This window comes from Cnephaeus nilssonii (genome assembly GCF_951640355.1).
Source record: "Cnephaeus nilssonii genome assembly, chromosome: 12".
Taxonomy (NCBI): domain Eukaryota; kingdom Metazoa; phylum Chordata; class Mammalia; order Chiroptera; family Vespertilionidae; genus Cnephaeus; species Cnephaeus nilssonii.
Genome location: NC_137083.1, coordinates 23,824,482 through 23,847,561, shown reverse-complemented (window position 1 = coordinate 23,847,561; position 23,080 = coordinate 23,824,482). Strand labels below are relative to the sequence as shown.

The 23,080-nt window shown below is 40.2% G+C and overlaps 1 protein-coding gene across 3 annotated transcripts in view; it reads left to right on the top strand.

Annotated features, from left to right (window-relative positions):
* The first annotated feature begins 5,143 nt into the window (after window positions 1-5,143).
* C1GALT1 (core 1 synthase, glycoprotein-N-acetylgalactosamine 3-beta-galactosyltransferase 1) overlaps window positions 5,144-23,080 on the top strand; it is a 33,087-nt gene continuing 15,150 nt past the window's right edge. The window contains exons 1-3 of one of the 3 annotated variants that reach the window (XM_079786086.1): window positions 5,144-5,483; window positions 15,607-15,843; window positions 21,249-21,916. In XM_079786086.1, the coding sequence (XP_079642212.1) occupies window positions 5,477-5,483; window positions 15,607-15,843; window positions 21,249-21,916 (912 nt within the window). In that variant the 5' untranslated portion in view covers window positions 5,144-5,476. Of the gene's footprint in view, window positions 5,484-5,913; window positions 6,044-13,777; window positions 14,310-15,606; window positions 15,844-21,248; window positions 21,917-23,080 lie in introns of those variants that run through there. The other 2 variants (XM_079786087.1, XM_079786085.1) reach the window with 2 other exon arrangements.

The window sequence follows — 23,080 nt, the reverse complement described above, 5'->3', positions numbered from 1 at the left end:
AAGAGGGGCACACACCCGACCACAATTACAAATTAGTTCATGAAGAGAAAAATAAGCCAGCCATAATTAGGTATTCTTTTAAAAGTGCAATAAATTTTCACCAGGCTAATAAAATGAGATCTGACATGTAATAACCCACCATCCTGCCATATTATTAAACCCTAACTGCTTACTATGAATGATGCTAATATTTTACAAAGGAACACAGTACAACCAGTTATCACCTCTTGAAAGAAAAGTCTAAAACACACCATCTGAAATATTTAATGCTTAACTGCAGTTTGACTTTGGATATAAGAGTGCAGCAAAAACTGATGAAAGGTGTGAGAATCAATTGGCTATAAGGAAATTCAATAAAAAGTATTTGATATTTTGTTATTCTTTATAAAATTGAGAGTTATACAACCTTTACATCATTGAGATTCATTATAAATTAATGTGCATTGATATGCATACATACATGTATATATATATTTTTAGAGAGCTAGATTATTGGAACACCAGACTGACAACACTGTCTGAGGTTTAACTGTGTTTTAAATGGGAGAATCTGGTTGTACTGAGTCTCACATATAAGGTATATTTTTCAAAGTAGCCACACTTTATTTTTTCTAGTTGATAATGTTGAAGAGTTGGCTGACAAAAATGTCACTTCCAGGAATTTGTCCCAAAAGATAACTACACAGTGGTGCAAAGGGGCAGACATAAGGGCATACATTGTAACTTTTTAAAATGATGTTATTCGTGACATGCTGTTCAGTGAGAAAAGAACTGGTCTCCATCAACATTTGCCAGCATTGTCTAAAGCTCTATTTCTAGCTTTTCCCTTTCATATACACATTCAAATTAAAATGAATCTGTTCTCTTAAAAAATAAAATAAAATATTTATTGCTTAAAAATACAGTAGGATAGCGCTGGCCAGATGTTGCTCAATGCTTAGCATGTAGGCCCACACACCAAAGGGTCATGGGCTTGATTCCTGGCCCCAGTTGGGGCTCGTGAGGGAGGCAAGCAATAGATGTGTCTCTCTCACATTGATGTTTCTCTCTCTCTCTCCCTCCCTCCTTCCCTCCCACTCTCTAAAAATCAATGGGAAAAAATATTCTCGGGTGAAGATTAACAAAAAAACTCCACACAGGATAGACCTCATGAGCCTAATATAATTAAGAGGATGCTAATGCTTTATAATTACACTGTCACATATAATCTCATTGACCACCTTTTGAGGCATGTTGGGATTATTTCCCCTAATTTATGGGTAGGAGAATTGAGATTTGGAGGTCTTAAGTGACTTGCCATAGGCCACTTGGCTATTCAGTGATAAAACTGGGAGCATTATTCAAGACTCAAGGGTTCCAACACTCTGTTCACCACATGTTTCTTTCAGAAATGTCAATGTTTAGGTCTCAGCAAGATTCACAGTTGATTTCCCTGTGATCATGTCAGAAAACCATAGTATAATACAGGTGTCGGGGATCAAAGACAATACCAGCATTGTCTGTTACCGTTTAAAGTGAAAAAGAAATATTTTACTTCATTCAATTGTGTATTCATTCAAACAACAAATAAACACTGAAATACGTGCCAGACATTGTGCGAGGCTCTATTATACCTAACTCTATTAGCTATCTTCATGGCATAACAAATTATCCCCAATTAAATGGTTTAAAACATTTTTTAACTCACAGTTTCTCTGGGCCAGGAATTCAGGAGCACTTTAGCCGAGTGGTTCTGGGTCAGGTTCTCTCTTGAGGTTCAGTAAAGATGATCAGGAATGCAGTCACCTGAAAGCTTGACTAGGGCTGGAGGACCTGCTTCCAAATTCACTCACATTGCTGTTGTCATGAGTCCTCAGTTCCTCACTAGCTTTTGGCTGGAAGCCTTAATTATGCATAATGTGGGCCTCTCTATGTATTCTAATGTCCCTCTCCCCCCCCCCCCCCCGCCTCCCCAAGAAATCACATTATGTCATTTCTACAATGAGGACAAGTCTATTCATGAGAAGGAGTCACTAAATACAGTTCAAACTCAAGATAAGGGGAATTCAGCTCCACCTTTTGAAGGAAGAAGTATCAAAGCTTGTGAACATATTTTATTTTTTTAAAAAATGTATTTGTATTGATTTTAGAGAGGAAGGGAGAGGGGGAGAGAGAAACATCAATAATGAGAGAGAATCATTAATCAGCTGCCTCCTGCATGCCCCACACTGGGGATCGAACCCACAACCCGGGCATGTGCCCTGACCAGGAATCAAACTGTGATCCCCTAGTCCATAGGTCAACACTCAACTACTGAGCCACATCAGCTGGGCCATATTTTAAAACTATTATACCAGTGAATATAATTTACTTTACAGAACTCAATCAAATCATCACAAAATGATTTGTTAATCTAATTGTAACATTTGGGTATTGAAAGGAAAACTAAGTTGATCAGAGAAGAGAGTGGTGTTTTGTTGTTATTTCTTGTTTCCATTTTGTGTTCCCCCTGTTTATTAAAAATTCTATATATAGTGCTAAATAAATGATGACTTGTTCTATCTTAATATATCAATTAGGAATTGCATTCGGTGCTTGTAACAGAAAATCCAAACAACAAAACCTTCAATAGGAGGGATTTATTTTCCCTCACTCAACAAGTTCAGAAATGGGCAGTCCAGAGCTGGTAAGCTGACCTTCCAGAACAATCATGAACCAGGCATCTCTGACTTCTCACACTATTAATAGTGTGTGGGGCTTTTGTTATTATGGTTGAAATATGGCTATTCCACCTCCAGCATCATGCCATTGCTCCAGATAAGAAAAGGAATGGATACAGGTCCAATGGCTAAATGAACAATTCTTCCATAAAGCTTCGAGGCCCTCCTAGGAACAGCTCCTTTAATTTTGTAGGTCGCATGGCCAACCATGGCTTTCAAGAGTCTGGGGAAGTAAAGATTTTTAACTGGACACATTATCACCCTGAAAAAAATATCAGAATTCTGCTAGTAAAGAAAAAAGGATTTTGGTTTAAACAACTAGCAGTGTCAACCACCCTGCTCCAAGGAGCCTCAACACACATTATTCTGCTCCAGGGAGCTCTGACAGATTATTGAAACACCAGACTGACAACAACACTGTCTGAGGTTTAACTGTGTTTCAAATGGGAGAATCTGGTTGTACTGAGTCTCACATATAAAGTATATTTTTCAAAGTAGCCACACTTTATTTTTTCTAGTTGATAATGTTGAAGAATTGGCTGACAAAAATGTCACTTCCAGGAATTTGTCCCAAAAGATAACTTCACAGTGGTGCAAAGGGGCATACATAAGGAAGTTCATCAAAGAGTTTAAAATAGGAAACATTTGGGGACAAAATGTCAATCAATAGAAAACTGATTAGATAAATGATGATAAATGTCCACTTAATGGACACTATGTAACTTTTTAAAATGATGTTATTCGTGACATGCTGTTCAGTGATAAAAGAAATGTGCACATAAGATCCAATTTATGTAGTAATGTATTTGTCTTTATGTGTGTTTTTTTTTATTCTTAGAGATGTATAGAAGACTATAACATGAATATTTTTTAAATGGTTATCTCTGGATTATGAGGTTTGGGGGGGGGGAAACCTGTATTTGTTTGAATAGTATGTATTGTTTTCATAAAAATAGTAGCTATTTAAAAATACCCGAGAGTGGGAGGGGCTAACTTCATCCGGTATTCTTCATATCAACATTACTTGTTGCCACTAATTTTCTTAGACATGCTGTGGCTGAACTTATCCTTGGATAGGTTTCTTACTTTTGCTCACTGGAAAAATGTCATTCCTTATTCATTATAAATTTCACTAAAATTAAAATGAGGTAAGCAATCATGAGATTTTTTTTTTTTTTCTTTGCTTTCCTTTCTATTTGGAGCACTGTGACATGCTGTTTTCAGCAGCTGTGGAAGGAAGGCTGAGGAAGAGAGAAGAGGATGTAGGTAAAGATGTAAGAGGGAGAAGTCTGGAGGCATGGGTCTGGGAAAGAGCACTCATATGAACATCAGGATACAGTACTTGCACTTCTTGCATGAGCCTACCAGTTTATCTTCCTGACCTCAGTTTTCTCATCTGAAAAATGGGAGGTTTGGCTAAGAATCACTAGGTGTTTTAAAATTCTTTTGGAAGATTCTTTTGGATCTATTAATGGCATATCCTGGGAAACTACACTAGGGCTGAATCTAAACAAATTAAAAGAAAAAAATGACAACAACAATAACTTACACACGTTGTTTCTTAATTTTCCCAGGCATGTTGTTAAGTAAGTTGCCAATATTACACAATAGGTGGAGGGACCAAGATTCCAGCCCAGAGCCTATGCTGAAAGTCACTGAAGAACTATCTGAGGGCCTTTAAAGGAAACAAAATAGCTCTCTCACCTTCAAGTTAGGCCTTGTAGATGATGGTTAACTCCAATAAAGCCAAGCAAAACCTTACCCCCACCTCCTGACTGCTTTAAGGTTGCCTCCATGGCTCACAGGCTCCCCCTTCTCAATTCAAAGATAGGTTTCTGATTCAATGTCCTTTCGCCAACTAAAGGAGATAAGTTTTGCAAAGCCCCAGGAACGTCTTCCTGCCATTTGCCTGACAGCACTGAAGCAATGGCAGAACCAAAGGCCCCGTGTGCCTACAGAAGGCCTTGTGGTATTATCATCAACTGCATTTCCAGCGCTTCCTACTTCACAGAACTGGCTACCCAGCACTCGTTTGCATTATCTCACCTGGCCGTATTTCCTGTCATTAAGGCCCGAGAGATACCGGGAAAAGAGAGGATGGGGGTGCGGGTGAGGTGTGGGAAACGGAGAAAAACAAGGAAAGAGCAGGCTCCCGGTCAAAAGACTCCTGCAGGGCCAGATCCTGCCCTCAGACAAAGGTCCACCAGGCGCCCCCAGTTTCAGCCCCCGCTGTCTCACTGCTTTCGTCCCTCTCAAGGTCCGGAAGCCAGTGCACGACCCCGCAGCACTAGCAGAAAGCTGAACGCCAGCCGAGAGGGGCAGCCAGGGGGCTTCCACTCCTGCTCACTGAAGACCCAACTTCCCAGACGACCTTCGCAGAAGGGCGGGGCGTGCGCTCGGCGGCCAATCCCCGCGTCCGCACGTCGCCGTAGCCCCGCCCCCTTCGCCCCCTCTGGCTCGGCTCTTCCCTGGGGCCGGGGCCGCGGCGGCGACGTCACCGCTAGGAGACCCCAGGGTGGCGCCTGCGCCGTTGGCGGGCCGCGGCCTGGACCGGCTGCGGGGAGGGGCGGTGCGAGAGGGCGGGAGCGGGCGCCGGGCCCCCCCTCGGCCGCCGCCGCCGCCGCCGCCGCTGCTGCCGGGGAGAAATCTAGGCGGCAGCGGTCGGCCCCGGCTAGCGGCGACGAGCACTTCTGCGGCTGCCGAGTAGAGCGAAGGTCGCCGGTCTCTTGTCGTTCTCCTCTCCGCCCCCCAGGAGGGGCGAGAGGGAGTCGCCGCGGATGTCAGGTACGGCCGGCGGAGGCGCCCTCAGGCTGCGAGTCCAAGGTCTTGCTTCCCCCCCCTCGTCCTTCCCCTGCTCGGAGTGTTTGCGGGGGGAGCCTGGAGGGTGGGACCCGAGCGCGGGCGCCGCTAAACAGGTGTCTGGGAGTCGCCGCCGGGGCTGGGGACGGGCGGGCTCCGGAGGGCGGCGCGGGCACTTCCTGCTCCCGGCGCCTCGGCGAACTGCGATTGGGTCCGCCTGCCCTCCCGGCCGCTATTTTGTTGAATTGTTGCTTCCTCTTAGCCCGCGGGTCCTTCCCTTTCGCCCTCGCGCGCCGCTCTCCTCCTCGCGCGCTGCCTGCAGTCGATCGGCGGCGGCTGCGCCCGGGTTCCGGCGGGACCACTGAGCGGTCCTGCCCCGCCGCGCGCTCCCCGCCCCTCCGCCCGTGGGTCGAGCGGGACATGGGGCTCAGCTGGGGGCATCTTCCCCGAGAGCCGCTGGACTGCCACGCCACCTGAGCGCCCAGCGGAGTGGGCGCCTTCCTCGAGTGCCGGCGACTTCCTCCGGGGCTTCCTGGGATCTTCAGGTTTGTCCGGGACCCACGCACGTTTTTAAATCCCCCCCGGCGGGGCGGAAGGGCCGGGCCAGGTGTGCTCTGGGCGCTTGTCGCGTGGACCAGGAGGAGGAAAAGGTTTCTTCTCTTCCCCTTTCCCAAGTGCAGTTTGATTAGTAGTAGGTGCTGTCAAGGTGGCCATACAAGCTTGGATTTGGATAAATTATATACTCTTAACAAGATGACCGAAATTTAGGGCTGGGGGTTTATTTTTCCCTAGCCCTTACCCTAAATGCATATACAACACGCTCTGGAAATGTTGGCTAGATGTATCACCCAGTTCTCTAAATTCATGATAGATACTGTGGCGTATCCTTTTTACGTTTTCAGATTGGGAACTGTTAGGCTAACCATGAATTGATTTCTTTATGAGATTTAAAAGTTAGTTATAAAAGTTAGAGCTTGAGTGCATTAGAGTGAATGATTAGGCCGATGGGTAAGGGACAGACATATGTTCATTTGCGACAAGTTGGGCATAGAACAGATAGCTAGCCGTGCTGGGTACCAGGAAAAAAAGTGTCGTGCGTGATTTCAGGTTGTGTAATTCCGGTGTAAGTGTAGACAGTGGGAATCGAGCTTTTACCAGTCAGAGGTATTGAGACAGCTTTTTACATCTTTTATCAGATAAATGTCAAATGAGCCTTGTGCATGATGCTACGTGCTCTAAGTATTGTATATAGTAAACTATATGCATTTTCTGCCTGCCTTGTTGTATATTGATGTGCAATTTAAGTGAATATAAAGTTTCAAGTTACCAAACAGTTAACTCTTTTTACCATATGTTAAGTAAAATAATGATTTAGTCAGGAAAGTATGACTCATTGAAGTTCTTCACAGGAAAAGAGTATGGTTTTTCAGTACTAGTGGAGAACTATTAAATGTCTCTCTTAAATTTGGTTGGAATGTTTCAATGAATCTTTTTACTTGGGATTCAGCATTTAAAAAACATTTTGTATTTACTACCCATTTAAAGATAGGTATGTTTTTTTTAAAAAATATGCTTTTTGGTATAGATTATATATTGCTGAGTAAATTCAGTATTCAGAAATGCTTAGAATTCTTAGAATTTTATCGCAACCTTATTTAGGAGTACATATAATGAATTAATGTTCACTTAGTCATAGCAATACACAAGTTTGTCACTAGACATATACCTTTTACTATATATTTGTATACTGATTTGTGCTCACTAAGATAAAAATTGCATTATATGTAGCTTAAGAACTTTACAAACCATGACAATATAAAGTAGTCTTTGTGTGGTAAAATCACTGATTGAAATTCTTGTGACAGTACAGGTATAAACAATCATTAGATGGAAATGGACAATCATGCTGAACTTCATTTCAGATTCACTTACAATTTTAAGATTCCAGGTATAAGTATGTGACTTTTAGAAGATTTGTTGAGATTTGAGTAAAAAGGCTAGTATACAAACTAACAAGATTGAAAGAAAGGCATGACAAAATTCTTTTACTGAAAATTCAGTGGGATTAAGGTCATTCTTTTAAAAAGAAGCAAGAAGAAAAAAACGGGGAATTGTTCCATAAAAAGAGAAGTAGCATTTTATCATAAAATCTAAATGTGTATCTAATGTGTACTTAAATTTTCACTTTGTACTTAAATTCAAACATAAATGCCAAAATCTGTAATGTGTGAAAATAGGAAATGTGTCCGACCCTTGGAGAAAAAAACCTCCTGTGTCACAACTAGGGGGAGTGCTACTGGCATCTATGAGTATAGGCTCCGGATGCTGCTAAACATCTGACAGCAAACAACAGCCCCACAACAGAGAATTTATTCAGCGCAAGATGTCAATTGTGTCAAGTTAAGAAACCCTGGCTTACTGGGACTTACACAGTTGGGACATAGATGGTGGAGGGAAGAGGGTATTTGTTGTGTAGACAGGGAAGATAATAGGAATAGAGGAGCTAATTTCACTGGGGTATTTAGCAAACTGTAGAGTTCAGGATTGCTGAAGCATACATTATAAGGCATGGAGTAAGGACATATGAGGCTGGAAACCTGGATAGAGTCTAGGTCAAGGAGGGGGCCTTATCATGTCCTTAGTTTTTGTCTTGTAGGCAGTGGGGTTCCATGGATTGATACAGTTCAACTTTTCATTTTAGATAGGTCATTCTGATAATAGAATGGGAATAAATTGAGGAGAGAGCCTTGAGTCAGGTAGACTGGTGAGCTATTGCAGGATCTTAGGGGAGAGAGGAGGGTCTGAAATAGGACGAGTAGTAGAAATGGAGAGGAGAGGATGGATTAGAAAATAGTTAGGAAATAAAATTGGCAAGATTTGGTAATTGGATGTGGGGTAAAGCTAAGAAGAGTGTTAACAATGTCTCCCTAATTTTTACTTTAAATAATCAAATGGCTCCTGGTGAAATAGGAACCCATTGGTCAGTAATTTATGTAGTTACCAGTAAATTAGGTAAGATGAGCAGGCTTAAGGGAGGGAGGCAATGAGTCACTTTTGGACATGTTGAATTTAACATGCCTATGGTCCAGGTGGAAATGTTTTGTGTGTATATAAATCTGAAAGTTGGAGAAACTCTGGAAAGGACCAAGAGATCTTTTTGTGTAACAAGTGTGGGAAATTAGTGCAATTTAATTTTTCTTATATTATTTCATTTCTTATATAAAACATCTTTAAGTTTTGTCAGAAAAGTAATAGGTATGTACTTGATTTAAAAAAGTAAAACATAAAAAAGTTATAAAATGCAAATAAATGTGTCCTTGCTGCCCATGCCACCCAGTATTAGTTCCCAGAGGTATCCCTTGTTAAATATTTTGTATTCAGTAGTTCCCCCTTATCCATGGGGGATATGTTCTAGGAACTTCAGTAGATGCCTGAAATTGTGGATAGTACCGAACCCTGTTATACATACATACTTTGGAGATATTGTGAGTTCAGTTCCAGATCATTGCAATAAAGCAAGTCATAATCTTTTAGCTAGTGGAGGGGGTTTTGCCTTTAATTTGTTTAAAAAAAAAAAAGGCAACATCTGTGAAGCACAGTAAAGCAAAGTGCAATAAAATGAGGTATGCCTGCATATACTATTTTTTTCCCCTCAGCATACATACACACATATACATAACTTCTTATGGTTTCTCTTTGAAAGCAACACTACTCTTGTGCTTTGGGGCCATTATTAAGTAAAATAAGGATTACTTCAACATAGTAATAAGGAGCACTTCCATATCAATACCAGTTCATCTGATAACCTAACTACTAAATGACTAACGGGAGGGGGAACCATGTACAGCCTAGATGTGTACTAAGGGATGATTCATGTCCCGGGTGGGACAGAGCTGGATGGTGTGAGATTTCATCATGCTACTTAGAACAGTGGGCATTTTAAAACTTACGAATTGTTTATTCTGGAATTTTCATTTAACATTTTTGGACTATAGGTAACTGAAATAATGGAAAATGAAACTATAGATAAAGGGGAGAAGGGGCTATTGTACATCATTCTAGAATATTTTTTATGTATACAGAAGCATTTAAAAAGCCAAGTGCAATCATACTATACAGACTGTAGATCTTTGTCTTAAAAAATAAATCTTTTACATAGGTGTTATGAGAGAAAATAAGTGAAAAGAGTAAAGTGGAGATTAGTAGATATAGAGCATCATCTCTTTGATGTAAATTAAAGTATGTACATACATACATGTTTATACAGGCATTACTTTTTTTCCATGGATACATAAGAAGCAGTAGTAGTTACCTTTGGGGAGAGCTAGGTGTAGAGATGAAAAAGAAAATGTATTATTTTCTGTATAAACTAATTCCTTGTCAGTAAACAAACATTGCTGTGGCTACCAAGAACATCTTTTAGATTATGTCCCTAAGAGAAATTTCTGGTTATGAAATGATAGGTCAAGGCATATTAATTTTAAAAATTTAAAAGATATTGCCAGCCCTAGCCAGGTTGCTCAGTTGGTTGGAGGGTCGTTCCATACACCAAAAGTTTTTGGATTTGATTCCTTGTCAGGGCACGTTAGTTATACATAGGTTGCGGGTTCCATCTCCAGTGGCCTGTAGAGGAGGCAATGTGTCAATGTTTCTCTAACATCAATGTTTTCCGTTCTCTCCCCCCACTTCCTTTCTAAAATCAATAAACTTATACATCAGGAGAGGATAAAAAAAATGTTGCCAAATTGCCCTTCCAAAAGACAGTAAATATTGTGAGAAAGAATGTATGAGTGCCAATTTTCTCTCACATCTATGTCAATATTGGGTGTTACTGAACTTAAATTTGTTTTCCAGTATGATAGGTTAAAAATAGTATCTTCATTTAATTTACCTTCCTTTAATATGAGTGAAATTTGAACATCCTTGACCATTGTATTTTCTTATTAGGTAAGTCCTTTTTTTAAGTATCTGCTTTTATATTAGGTTGATCTTTTGTTTTTCTCTTTATGATACTTTTTATTTTGTCTGTTTTTTTGCTCCACATTTTTTTTTTTAACATTTAATGTAGAAACATACCTTTGAACCAGCAGTTTCACTGCCAGAAATTTATCCAGTGAATAACCTCATATAATTTAGTCATAGCTTTTGAGTTTGGGGAAGATCTCAGTTCTTTATATAAAAATATAAAAATACGTTTTCACCTAATTTTGTTTTAATTTTATTTTTTAAATATTGAAATCTTAGAAAAAATTTGGAATTTGAAAGAGAAAGGTAGGGATCCATTAGTGCTTTTTACTTTTTCCCAAATGATTAATTCAGTATCATTTCTTGAATGAGCCATCTTTTTCTTGATTTGAAATGCTATATGGATTATGTATTAAATTTCCATATGTGCTTGTTTTTCTAATAGATTATTTTGATCTGATAAAAACCAAAGGGCTATCTTTGGGCTTACAAAGGTAGGTAATTAACTTGCTATGAGAGAGACTAAACACCAGAGGAACGGCCAGCATTTCACTAAATAAAGAAGAGACAGGGCTATTATAGGGTTTTGAACAGTGGGGTTTAGATACAATTTAAATGAATCAATATTTGATAGGTTTAAAGCACAGGGAGACTGTGTGTCAAGGAGTTAATTAACATCCGGCATAAGCTTAGAAGCCCATTCAGAGTCCTGTTGCCTTGGAGACTACAAAGTTAAGATAAATGTGTAATGTTGTGTCTGAGAAACCCTTATCTAACTGATTTGGAAATTGAGACTGCTTCTGTTTTATTAATGATTCATCATCCATGCAGCAGTAGGATGTTGTAATATCATTGATACACTTTGTGACAGTCTGGTTATAGAGAAAAAAAGTTTCTCAGTGCTATGTCTTTTAAATTAAAAATTTTTTTTAAAGATTCACAGATACATTGATATGCCTGTTTGACCTGAATATAAAATTATTTTTATTACTATACCACCATTTATTGTAGGTAATATATTTTAATATTTGGTAGGCCTAATCTACCCTCCAGCTCCCAATGTCCCTTTCAAGAATGTCCCAGTATACTCACATGCTTATTTTTCCAAATAGCATTTAGAATAATTTTGTCATTATTAGATTTTTAAAATCTTGTATTTAAGTGGGTCTGGTAGGGCTAGTTCACCCCCACATCCCTTTACAGAATTTCTCATGTTCACATGTTTATTTTTTCATACTGTTTGAATATTTTATACCAAGTTGTTTAACTTTATAAAATCTTGTGTTTTTGTTGGGGTGCATTACATATATAGGTTAATTTGGAGAAAATCAACATCTTTATCATTGATTTGTATTTCCATTATTTTTTATTATAGTAAAATACACATAAAATTTACCATCTTAACCATTTTTAAGTGTAAGTTTCGGTGGTATTAGGTACATTTATAGTGTTGTGCAACTGAAATGCTATACCCATTAAACAATAACTCACTGTTGCTCCCCTCCCTAAGTCCCTGGAAACCACTATTCTTTCTCTGTCTGATTTAAAAAAAAATATATATATATGTTTTTATTGATTTCAGAGAGAGGAAGGGAGAGGGAGAGAGAGGTAGAAACATCAATGATGAGAGAGAATCATTTGATTGGCTGCCCACAACTGGGTATTGAGCCTGCAACCTGGGCATGTGCCCTGACTCGGGATGGAACCATGACCTATTGGTTCATAGGTTGACGCTCAACCACTGAGCCACATCGGCCAGGCTGGAATCACTATTTTTTATTTTAGCCATTCTTATGGGTTTGTAGAGATATTTCTTTTTAGTTTTAATTTGCATTTACCTAGTGGCATATGAAATTGAACATTTTCTTATTTGCTTGTTTGTACTTCCTCTTCAGTGAAATATCTGTTCTTGTCCTTTTCTCATTTTCTAATTGACTTTTGTTTGTTTTTTGGCTATTTGTTTTAAGAATTCTTTTTTTTTTTTAATTGATTTCAGAGAGCAAGGGAGAGGAAGAGAGAAGTAGAAACATCAATGATGAGAGGGAATCATTGATTGGCTGCTTCCTACATGTTGGACCGAGCCTGCAACCTAGGCATGTGCCCTTGACCGGAATCGAACCTGGGACCCTTCCGTCTGCAGCCCGATGCTCTATCCACTGAGCCAAACCGGCTAGGGCTTAAGAATTCTTTGTATATTCTAAATACTAATTCTTTTGTTAAATATGTGGTTTGCAAATATTTTCTTACAGTTTAGCTTGTCTTTTTAGTTTCTCAGTAGTGTCTTTTGTGGAGCATAAGTTTTCATTTTGATGAAGTCCAATTTATTAATTTTTCCCTTTTTTGTATTGTGCTTTTGCTGTCAAGTCTAAAGATTCTTTGCCTAGTTCTAGATCAGTATTTTCTTTTGTAGTTTTTTTTTCCCCCTAAAAGTTTTGTAGTTGCATATTTTATATTTAAGCCCAGGGTTCATTTGGAGTTAATTTTTGTATAAGATATGAGATTTAGGTCAAGATTTTTTTTTATTTTTATTTTTTTTTTGCCTAGAGGTGCCCAGCAACATTTATTGAAAAGTCTTATCTTTCCTCCACTCAGCTGCTTTTATACAAATATCAGTTGCTATTTGACATTATGCATTTATCAAATATCTATTTTTCGGTTGTCTATTCTGTTCTATTGGTCCATGAGCCTTGTATTCCAGTACTATATAGTCTTGATTTCAGTTGCTATAAGATATCTTAAATTCATGTAGACCGATTCCTCCCGCTCTATTCTTCTTTTTTAAAATTGTTGTAGCTATTCTAGTTCATTCACCTTAACATATACATTTTAGAATAATCTTGTCTATACAAGAGATCTTAAAAGAATTTTCATAGAAATTGATTTAAATCTGTGTATCAAATTAAGGAAAATTGACATGTTTACTATGTTGAGTCTTCTATTTCATGAACATAGTCTGTCTCCCTAGTATTTTTAGTTCTTACTTGATTTTTAAAATCAGCATTATTTAGTTTTTAGTCATACAAGGTGTGTACATGCTTCCAATTGTTTTATGTTTTTCATAATGTTTATCTTCAAAGGGATCATTGAAAAGAGGGAGGTCATGTCAGAAATGTTTAGCTAACATTCAAAGTGTTTTAGATTTATTTAATTTCTCTTTTTTCATAAATTCAAGTAAATCTAACTTAATATGTTAGCATGACTATTGTGTAAATATACAAATTTACAAGCCAAATTTTGTAAAATTATAGCAAAGCGGTGAAGAGTTTGAACTTCTTTTTTTATCCTCACCCAAGGATATGTTTATTGATTTTAGAGAGAGGATGGGAAAGAGAGAGAAACACTGATGTGAGAGGGAAACATTGATCAGTTGCCTCTCCTACCTGCCCTGAGTGGAATTTAAACCGGAAACCTTTTGGTGTACGGGATGACACTCCAATCAACTGAGCCACCTGGCCACGGCAAGAGTCTGAACTCTTGATTTAGATTGATAATGTGATTCTGGGAAGGTTACTAACCTCTCTGTCTGAATTCATCTATGAAATGGGATCAGTGGTCCTTAGTTTATGGTTTAAGGTAATCCATGTAAAGCTCTTGGTACAGGAATCAAATGTTAGCTATAATTATCTCTCCTTCTATCTTTGTCTCTGTTATTTATAAAGACTAGAGGCCCGGTGCATGTAATTCGTTGCATGGGTGTGGTCCCTAGGCGTGGCTGGCGGTTGAAGAGCAAGTGTCTGGTGTGGAAGGGCAGGTCCCAGCTGACCTCTGGGCTCTGGGTAGTACCTGGGCCCCTGCACGCCCCCCTCTGCCTGAGTCACAGCGCCCGAGTCCCCACATGGAGATGCGGTGAGCGTAGCTGGATGCTGCTGGTTGGGGTGCAGCGTGGGCCTCTGGGCCCCCTAGCGGCACTGCACAAAAGTTGGCCTCACAGACTGGCTCCTGCGCAAACCCACAGGGAGCCCGACCAGCCCCTGTGGTCCCGGTGGCTGTGGCCCGGCTCACCTGGAAGAGGTTGCGTGGGTATGGGGCGAACTCCTTATGGGCGCCCAGCACCTGAACACAGGGGCTTCCCTGGCACGCAAGCCCTGGTGTCCCAGGGGAAGGTAGCAGGGGGAGTGAGAGTGAGCTCAGCAGACACCCCACATTCTCACTGCACCTCCATCCCCGTCACCCCCCACCCCCAGGTAGCCGGCGAGAGGTTGCAGCCCCCCACCCAGGTGCTGCGGGAGGTTAGTCGCCACCACCCACCCCCAGTCCCCCATTCCAGCCCGGGGCCCGGCCCCAATTGGGCAATCAGGGCCTGCTGGCCACTGGTTGCCCTCTGCAGGTGATCGGTTCGTGCTGGGCCCCCCGGCCCCCACCACTGCTGCTGGTCGCCATCTGTGGGGCGATTGGCAGGGCGATAAGGCTCCCACTCACACCTGCCTTGGCCTGACACTGCCTGCTCACTTGCTCCACCATCCCACCGTGGTCCCGCTCTCGTCGGGGCCCATTGGGCCTGGCAGCGCCTCCACTGCCGCATTGTCAATGCCCGCCATGTTCCGCGCCACCCCCTGGTTGGTCAGTGCACATCATAGCGAATGGTCGAACTCCTGGTTGAGGGGACAATTTGCATATTAGGCTTTTATTATATAGGATGTTATTCATATCTGTAATGATATTCATCAAAAGTTGTTTCTAGGATTTAGTGATTTCTTTCTTCTTGCAGTGCTTTATTGCTTGCTTGTTGTTGTTTTTAAACAAAGAATAACACAAAGCTTTTCCTTAAGAAATAAAGTAAAAATATAAACTTCAGTTGTCCCAGCACTTTGCATCTGAAATTTCAGTTGTTGAGTCTAGAAGTCTGTATTTTTAAAATGCTCCTCAAATGATACTGAATGAATCATATTTTCCCATATTCGTATTTACCCATGTCATGTCTCAATGATTATTCAGTTTTTGACTTGTCTATAATGTGCTGTTTTAGCAGTAAATTCATCCTTTTATCTCCTGTGCATAGGTAAAAGTTAAATATTCTTAGATATGTTCTCTTATATGAAAGGAATTAACTTTCCAGTGTAGCTAATAGTTATCAGACTTTTCACTTTTGGTATGTATAATGCTCTATAGTTTATAACATCCTATTAATTTTTTTTTCTTACAGAAATACACTTTTGGGAAATGGCCTCTAAATCTTGGCTGAATTTTTTAATCTTCCTCTGTGGATCAGCAGTTGGATTTGTTTTATGTTCTCAGCTATTTAGTATTTTGTTGGGAGAACAGGGTGACACCCAACCTAAGATTCTTCATAATGATCCTCATGCTAGGCATTCAGATGATAATGGACAGAATCATCTAGAAGGACAGATGAACTTCAATGCAGATGCTAGCCAACATAAAGGTATGGATTACTTTATTAAGGAGTATTTTTCAATATTGAATAGTATTTTTCAGTCTATGTAAGTATTGAAAGCATTTGAAAGAGTTATATGAATTTTGTTATGTCACAGTAATCTTAATTTTAGATGTTAAATGACAATTCTCAGTTTGCCTCAGAAGAAGGAAATTGCTAAAACCCAGATGAACTTAGGTAGTAAAATATTAATTTTGAATTTATTTTTGAATAGAACTAGTTCAGAAACTGTAATTTGGCAAAAGGCAAAACTTTTCAGTCTAGATTTGTTTCTGAAATTTTTATTTAGTCTAATTGTGTTATCATGGTTTATATCTGCATCTTTGTTTTTTGCTATCATCTTGTTTGGTCTTTGTTTTTGCTTAATTGTGTTTTCTTATGTATACAACACAAGCTGTATACATAAATTTTAATTTATAATTTTATCAATAGTTAATATCACTAATCTTTTTTCCTTTTTAGAAGCATAAAGAACTAGGGAATTAAAAAACTAAGGGTGTGTTATAATGACTTCATTTTCTCCTTGCCTCATATCTCTAACTAGATTTTCTCAATCGAGTCCTCTGTGTGCCCGTTAAATGTAGGCTTTCTCCAAGTCTCTGTCCTTTGGCTCTTCTTTGCCTGTGTGATGTCATCAACCCCCACAGTTTTAATTTCCATCTCTTCCTTATTGTCTTTATCTTTTATATATATATATATATATATATATATATATATATATATATATATATATATGTGTGTGTGTGTGTGTGTGTGTGTGTGTGTGTGTGTGTGTGTGTATGTATATATGTGTGTATATATATGTGTGTGTGTGTGTGTGTGTGTGTGTGTGTGTATACACACACTAGAGGCCCGGTGCACGTAATTCGTGCACAGGGGTGTGTGTGTCCCTCAGCCCAGCCTGCACCCACTCCAATCAGGGACCCCTTGAGGGATGTCCGACTGCCCATTTAGGCCTGATCCCAGTAGGACATCTCTCTCACAATCTAGGACTGCTGGCTCCCAACTGCTAGCCTGCCTGCCTTCCTGATTGCCCTTAACCACTTCTGCCTACCAGCCTGATCACCCCTAACCACTCCACTGCCAGCCTGATTGATGCCTAACTGCTCCCCTGCCAGACTGATTGCCCCTAACTGCCCTCCCCTGCAGGCCTGGGTCCCCTGCAACTGCCCTTCCCTGAAGGCCCAGTCGCCTGCAACTTCCCTCCTCTGCCGAGGGTTCTAACTGCCCTCCCCTGCAGGCTTGATTGCCCCCAACTGCCCTCCCTTGCTGGCCATCTTGTGTCCACATGGGGGCAGCCATCTTGTGTGTTGGAATGGCAGTCAATTTGCATGTTACTATTTTATTAGATAGGATAGAGGCCTGGTGCATGGGTGGGGGCTGGCTGGTTTGCCCTGAAGGGTGTCCCAGATCAGGGTGGGGGTTCCCTTGGGATGTGGGGTGGCCTTGGCGAGGGGCCTGTGGTGGTTTGCAGGCCAGCCACGCCCCCCGGCGACCCAAGCAGAGGCCCTGGTATCTGGGATTTATTTATCTTCTATAATTGAAACTGTAGCCTTGAGCAGAGGCCAGGGTCAGCCAGGAAGCTTGGCTTCCTCCATCGCCAGGGGCAACCTAAGCCTCCTGCTCTCCAGCTCCGTGGCTGCTGCCATTTTTGTTGGGATTTATTTATCTTCTATAATTGAAACTTTGTAGCCTTGAGCGGAGGCCAGGGCTGGCCAGAGCAGGCGGGAAGCTTGACTTCCTCCATTTCCGGGGAAACCCAAGCCTCCTGCTCACTCTTTGGCCTCAACCATCTTGGTTGGGTTAATTTGCATACTCGCTCCTGATTGGCTGGTGGGCGTGGCTTGTGGGCATAGCAGAGGTATGGTTAATTTGCATGTTTCTCTTTTATTAGTGTAGATTAGAGGCCCAGCACACAATTAAATCGTGCACGATTAGGGTCCCTAGGCCTAGCTGCAATCAGGGCCATGTCCGCCTCCCAGCATTGCTCCTCCACCTCCATGGCCCTTGCCCCGTGAACCTTCACGCTCATAGCCCCCGCCCCGCGAGACTCCTCGGCCTCAGCCGCCCACGCCCTGTGACGCTCTTCCACCTCAGCAGCTCCTCAAAGCTCCATGCTCACAGCCCCTGTCCTGCCTCCGCCACCCCGTGATGCTCCACACTCACCGCTCCTGCCCTGCGACGCTCCTCCACCTCAGCCACCCTGCAAAGATCCACACTAACAGCTCCTGCCCTGTGAGGCTTCTCAGCCACTGCCATGACGCTTCTTCACCTCAGCCATCCCACGAAGCTCCACGCTCACAGCCCCCGCCCCACTCCTCTCCTTGCCGCCCCCACCCCATGATGCTCTTCTGCCTCAGCCACCCCGGGAAGCTCAATGCTCAGTCCCCCGCCCCGCGAGGCTCCTCAGCTTCCATGGCCCCATCCCACCACGCTGTGAGAGTCGGACTGGTCCTTTGGTCGTTTGGGCCCACAGCTCTCTCAGCTCCCTAGCCTGCTGTTTGGTTATCCGTCCAGTCATTTTGGTCGTGACGGCACTTGGCTTTTTATGTATTAGGATATATAGATATAGATATAGATAAGATATAGATATATAGATATATTATTGATTTCAGAGAGGAAGGGAGAGGGATAGAGAGACAGAAACATTCAATGAGAGAGAATCATTGATTGGCTGCCTCCTGCACATCCCCCACTGGGGATCGAGCCCGCAATCCGGGCATGTGCCCTTGACCAGAATCGAACTCGGGACCCTTCAGTCTGAAGGCCGACGCTCTATCCACTGAGCCAAACTGCTAGGTCTATTGTCTTTATCTTTAACCCAGTTCTAGACACTATAAAAAGGCATTAACACAATTCAAAGATCTCTGCAAATTTTGTGGTTTGACAGAAAAGAATGCAAGCAGCTTGAGAACAATTAGAATTCTAGGATGCTGAGGGTCCTCATTAACAGTTGTTTCTGTTATCTTTCTGGCAGTAAATTATTTCTTTCCTACCGCTCAAATGGTGGTTGTAGGGCAAGGTGTCAAATCTTGGTTGAGTTTTGTGAACTAGCAAGCACATTACAACTTATTTTATGTTGTATGAATGTTTATATAACAGTGATTCAGCTCTGAGCAGGTGTTCTTATTGGAAAGCAGTTTGATCACTGTGCATTTGCTCTGCAGCATTGCTCTAGGTCTTGAAATGATCAATTGGGTTGAGGCTCCTCTACTACTAGTAAGCTGTGCTAGGTTGACCTTACTGCAGGCACATCTATTAGGTACCTACTTGTCCTCCTCCAAGGCCCACAAAATGTAAGGTATGCTAAAAGTTCTGTTCCTCTCAAACTTAACATGCAAATGAACTCCTTTTCTTTCCTACTTCTAAAACTTACTCTACCTTCTGTATCCCTTATTTTATATATATCTTATTACCATCTGCCCAAGTGAGAAATGTTGCAGTCATGGTAGATGCTTTTCTTTGCTTACCAGTCAATCTCATTTGTCACTTAAATCTAACAGTTCATTTTCTTTACCATTTTTCAGATTTATTCTCTTAATCTATAGTGCTTTTCCCCTGATCAGGCCTTGAGTTATACCCATCTACCTGCACTCAACCAAACTTCACCATGCCTTTTGTCCTTTCTTTTGGTGAGCATCTCCTCATTTAAAGATGTATTTTCTGTATTATCTCTTATTTTTGCTGATATTGCTTTATCCCGCCCCCTTCTTTGCTCTAGCCAAGTTCCCATTGCACTGCTCCATAGGATTTGCCAGCCACTGCTTTCTTTTCCCACAGCACATCAAACCCTTTGTACATACCTCAGAAATTATAGCATCTCTTAGTATGTGTCAAGTATTGGTTTGCTAATGTATCTTATTCATCCTCTTATCTCCTGTGCTAGCACATGCTTACTACACAGTAATTAACGAGTGAGTGATTGAAAGAATGAGAAAGAGTATCTACCTAGCAGTGGGGAAAAAGTTCTCTTGCTCTTAGTGAAGCATATTGCAGATTCCTGCCTCCACCATTTTCCCTTTCCATTCAGGATTTGGTATGTCTGTATAGCTAGGAAATTGGGCTCCCAAGTATAAGAACCATGAATGTTCTCTGATTGAAAATAGGGTGATTTTGTCCGTTTTTAGATTGTGAATTCTTGATATTTAGTGGGGCATGAGTATATTTTCATGCCCTGTCCCAATCTTGCCTTCTATTCCCTCACAATCAGTTAACTAGAAATTTATGTCTTTAGTTGTTAATTTTTCACAGGTGTTAGCTTTCATAACTCACTGGTTGACCTTAACTTTAAGGATGTGCTTTCTGAGGATTATGCCTAGAGCATTGCTACACAAATATGGTTTTGCAGACTCATGCTGGTCCACAACTAAAGAAGTATTGAAATCACGATTAAAAGACATTTTATGACAGTAATTTTGTCTAAATCTAAATATAAAAACTTTCTGGGGCTTGGATTTTATATATGATTTTTAATTTTTATTTTCCAGTATTTCATTTTTAGCATGTTTGTAAAAGTATAGATCTCAAACTGTTGGACGCAAAAATTGGTCCTTCACAAAGCACTGATTTAGAATCTTAGAGTTGAACTCTTCCTCTGCATATTGTTACTCAAAATGTGGTTTTGGCATGACAGCCAGTGAATTGTTTGTTACCTACCTGCATCCAGGTAAGGAGCTTGCACTAGGATATAAATCATTTCAACTCACTGCTTAGGACTTTTTTTGAGGGGGAGGGAGAAGCAAAACTTATTCAAAGAAAAAATTAATATGTTGCTTTATATTCTGGCATATGCTCCTTACTCATTTCTTTGCAAACCCATACTTTGAAAAACACTACTCTAGATGATCTTGGAAATACTACCTCTTCCTATTCATATGTTCTTTTTCTAACTGGTGGTTTTGCATTTTGTAATGAGATATATTACTATTGGAAGTAATCTCAACTCTGTATTAATGCTTCTTCATGGAACTGGGGTAGTTAGGAAAACTTTTTTTAAAAAGCCACCTTAGGGTACTTATAGAAATTCATAACAGTGGTCTCTTATGAGCTTCAAAATAAACTGCCACTTCAGCAGCATGTCTTTCCTGCCTTTCAGAGTTTATTCAGAGCAATGAAAAATTATTGAAAAATTGAAGTCATAGTGACAACTCTTGTCAGCTCCACTGATCTCCTAGATAAGATTGACATGAAACCAATAGATCAGAATGACAGTTCATATTAGGTTGAGTTTTGTTTTCTTTCAGTTAAAACACTAATGGTAGCTAGGTAAATAGAAACGGGGACAGACGGTGGGGTGGTTCTTTGATACTGTTTAAGAAAATGTCTTCTTCAGCATAATTTATTTGGATTTCACATTATAGATAAATGTAACTTTGAAATTTTCTGTTTAATAGATGAGAACACTGACATCGCTGAAAACCTCTATCAGAAGGTTAAAATTCTTTGCTGGGTTATGACAGGACCTCAGAATCTAGAGAAAAAGGCTAAACATGTCAAAGCTACATGGGCCCAGCGCTGTAATAAAGTATTGTTTATGAGTTCAGAAGAAGACAAAGATTTCCCTGCTGTGGGATTAGAAACCAGAGAAGGCAGAGACCAGCTATACTGGAAAACAATTAAAGCTTTTCAGTATGTTCATGATCACTATCTAGAAGATGCAGATTGGTTTATGAAAGCTGATGACGATACATACGTTATACTAGACAATTTGAGATGGCTTCTCTCAAAACACAACCCTGAAGAACCCATTTACTTTGGGAGAAGATTTAAGCCCTACGTTAAGCAGGGCTATATGAGTGGAGGAGCAGGATATGTACTGAGCAAAGAAGCCTTGAAGAGATTTGTTGATGCGTTTAAAACAGAGAAATGTACACATAGTTCCTCCATTGAAGATTTAGCACTGGGAAGATGCATGGAAATTATAAATGTAGAAGCAGGAGATTCCAGAGATACCATTGGAAAAGAAACTTTTCATCCCTTTGTACCAGAGCACCACTTAATCAAGGGTTATCTACCTAAAACATTTTGGTACTGGAATTATAACTATTACCCTCCTGTAGAGGTAAGTTTAGAAATTTTATTACAGTATAAATACTTAGACTGACTTTTGCTTACTTTAGAAAAACTAATATGTGTATGTTTCTTAGTAACACTGAGAATCTCCTTTAGTCTTTTTATGTAGAGTGACAGTATAACACAGTAAATAAGAATATGAGCAATACTCAGTCATTCAACAAATATTAGTACTACTATATGCCAGGCACTGGGACTATAGCAGTAAATATGGCCAAGTTCCAGTTTTCATTAACTTTATATTCTAGATGAGGAGACATACAATAAACACACACGCTAATTAAGATATAATGTGATTCTAGGTTGTGGTAAGTGTCCTGAAGAAAAAGCCAGGTGAGGGGATGGAGAATGATTCAGAGTAGAGTGGGGTACTCTATTTGGGTGGTTAAGAAACAACACATCAAAAGACTCTCAGATTCAGAAAGACCTACTTAATAGTTGAATGCTCTCCCACTTAATAGTTGAATGACCTGGTATGGACAGAATTTGCCTAACTTCCTAGCATCAGTTTTCTCATTTGTAAAATGGATATGATCTACCTTTCTCATCTAGTTGTAATTACAGTGCAGTGCAGTGCAGTGTCTATCACACAGTAAGTACCTAATAAGTCTTAGCTCTCATTTGACACCTTAACTTATATTCTTGAGAACTTTAAAGTACAGTATTTTATTCAATTTTTCAGATATACAAATATTTGAGAAAAGTATAATGTCTTGTACCAACAAACCAGCTTTACCAAATATTAATCTTTTGTTACATTTGCTTCAGATTTTTTTTAAAAGAAAAAGGTTATAGATATAGTTGAGGCCTGTATGTTCTCCCCAATCCATTTCTCCTATCTCCTTCTTCAGATAATATCATGAATTTAACATTTATCATTGCCGGACTTGTTTTTATATTTTTCCTACATGTTTATGTGTCTATAAATAATATATAGTATTGTTTTACAGATTTTTAAATAAATGGAATTATATCATATAGTAAAACTTATCAACATTAATCTATGTATCTGCTTTATTAATTTAGACTTCTGTGTAATAACCTAATATATGAATGTACTGTAATTTATCCAGTCTCCTGCTAATGAACATTTAATAGACTGTTGCTGGGTTTTCACTATTATGATCAATTCCAGCAGTGAATGACTGAAAGA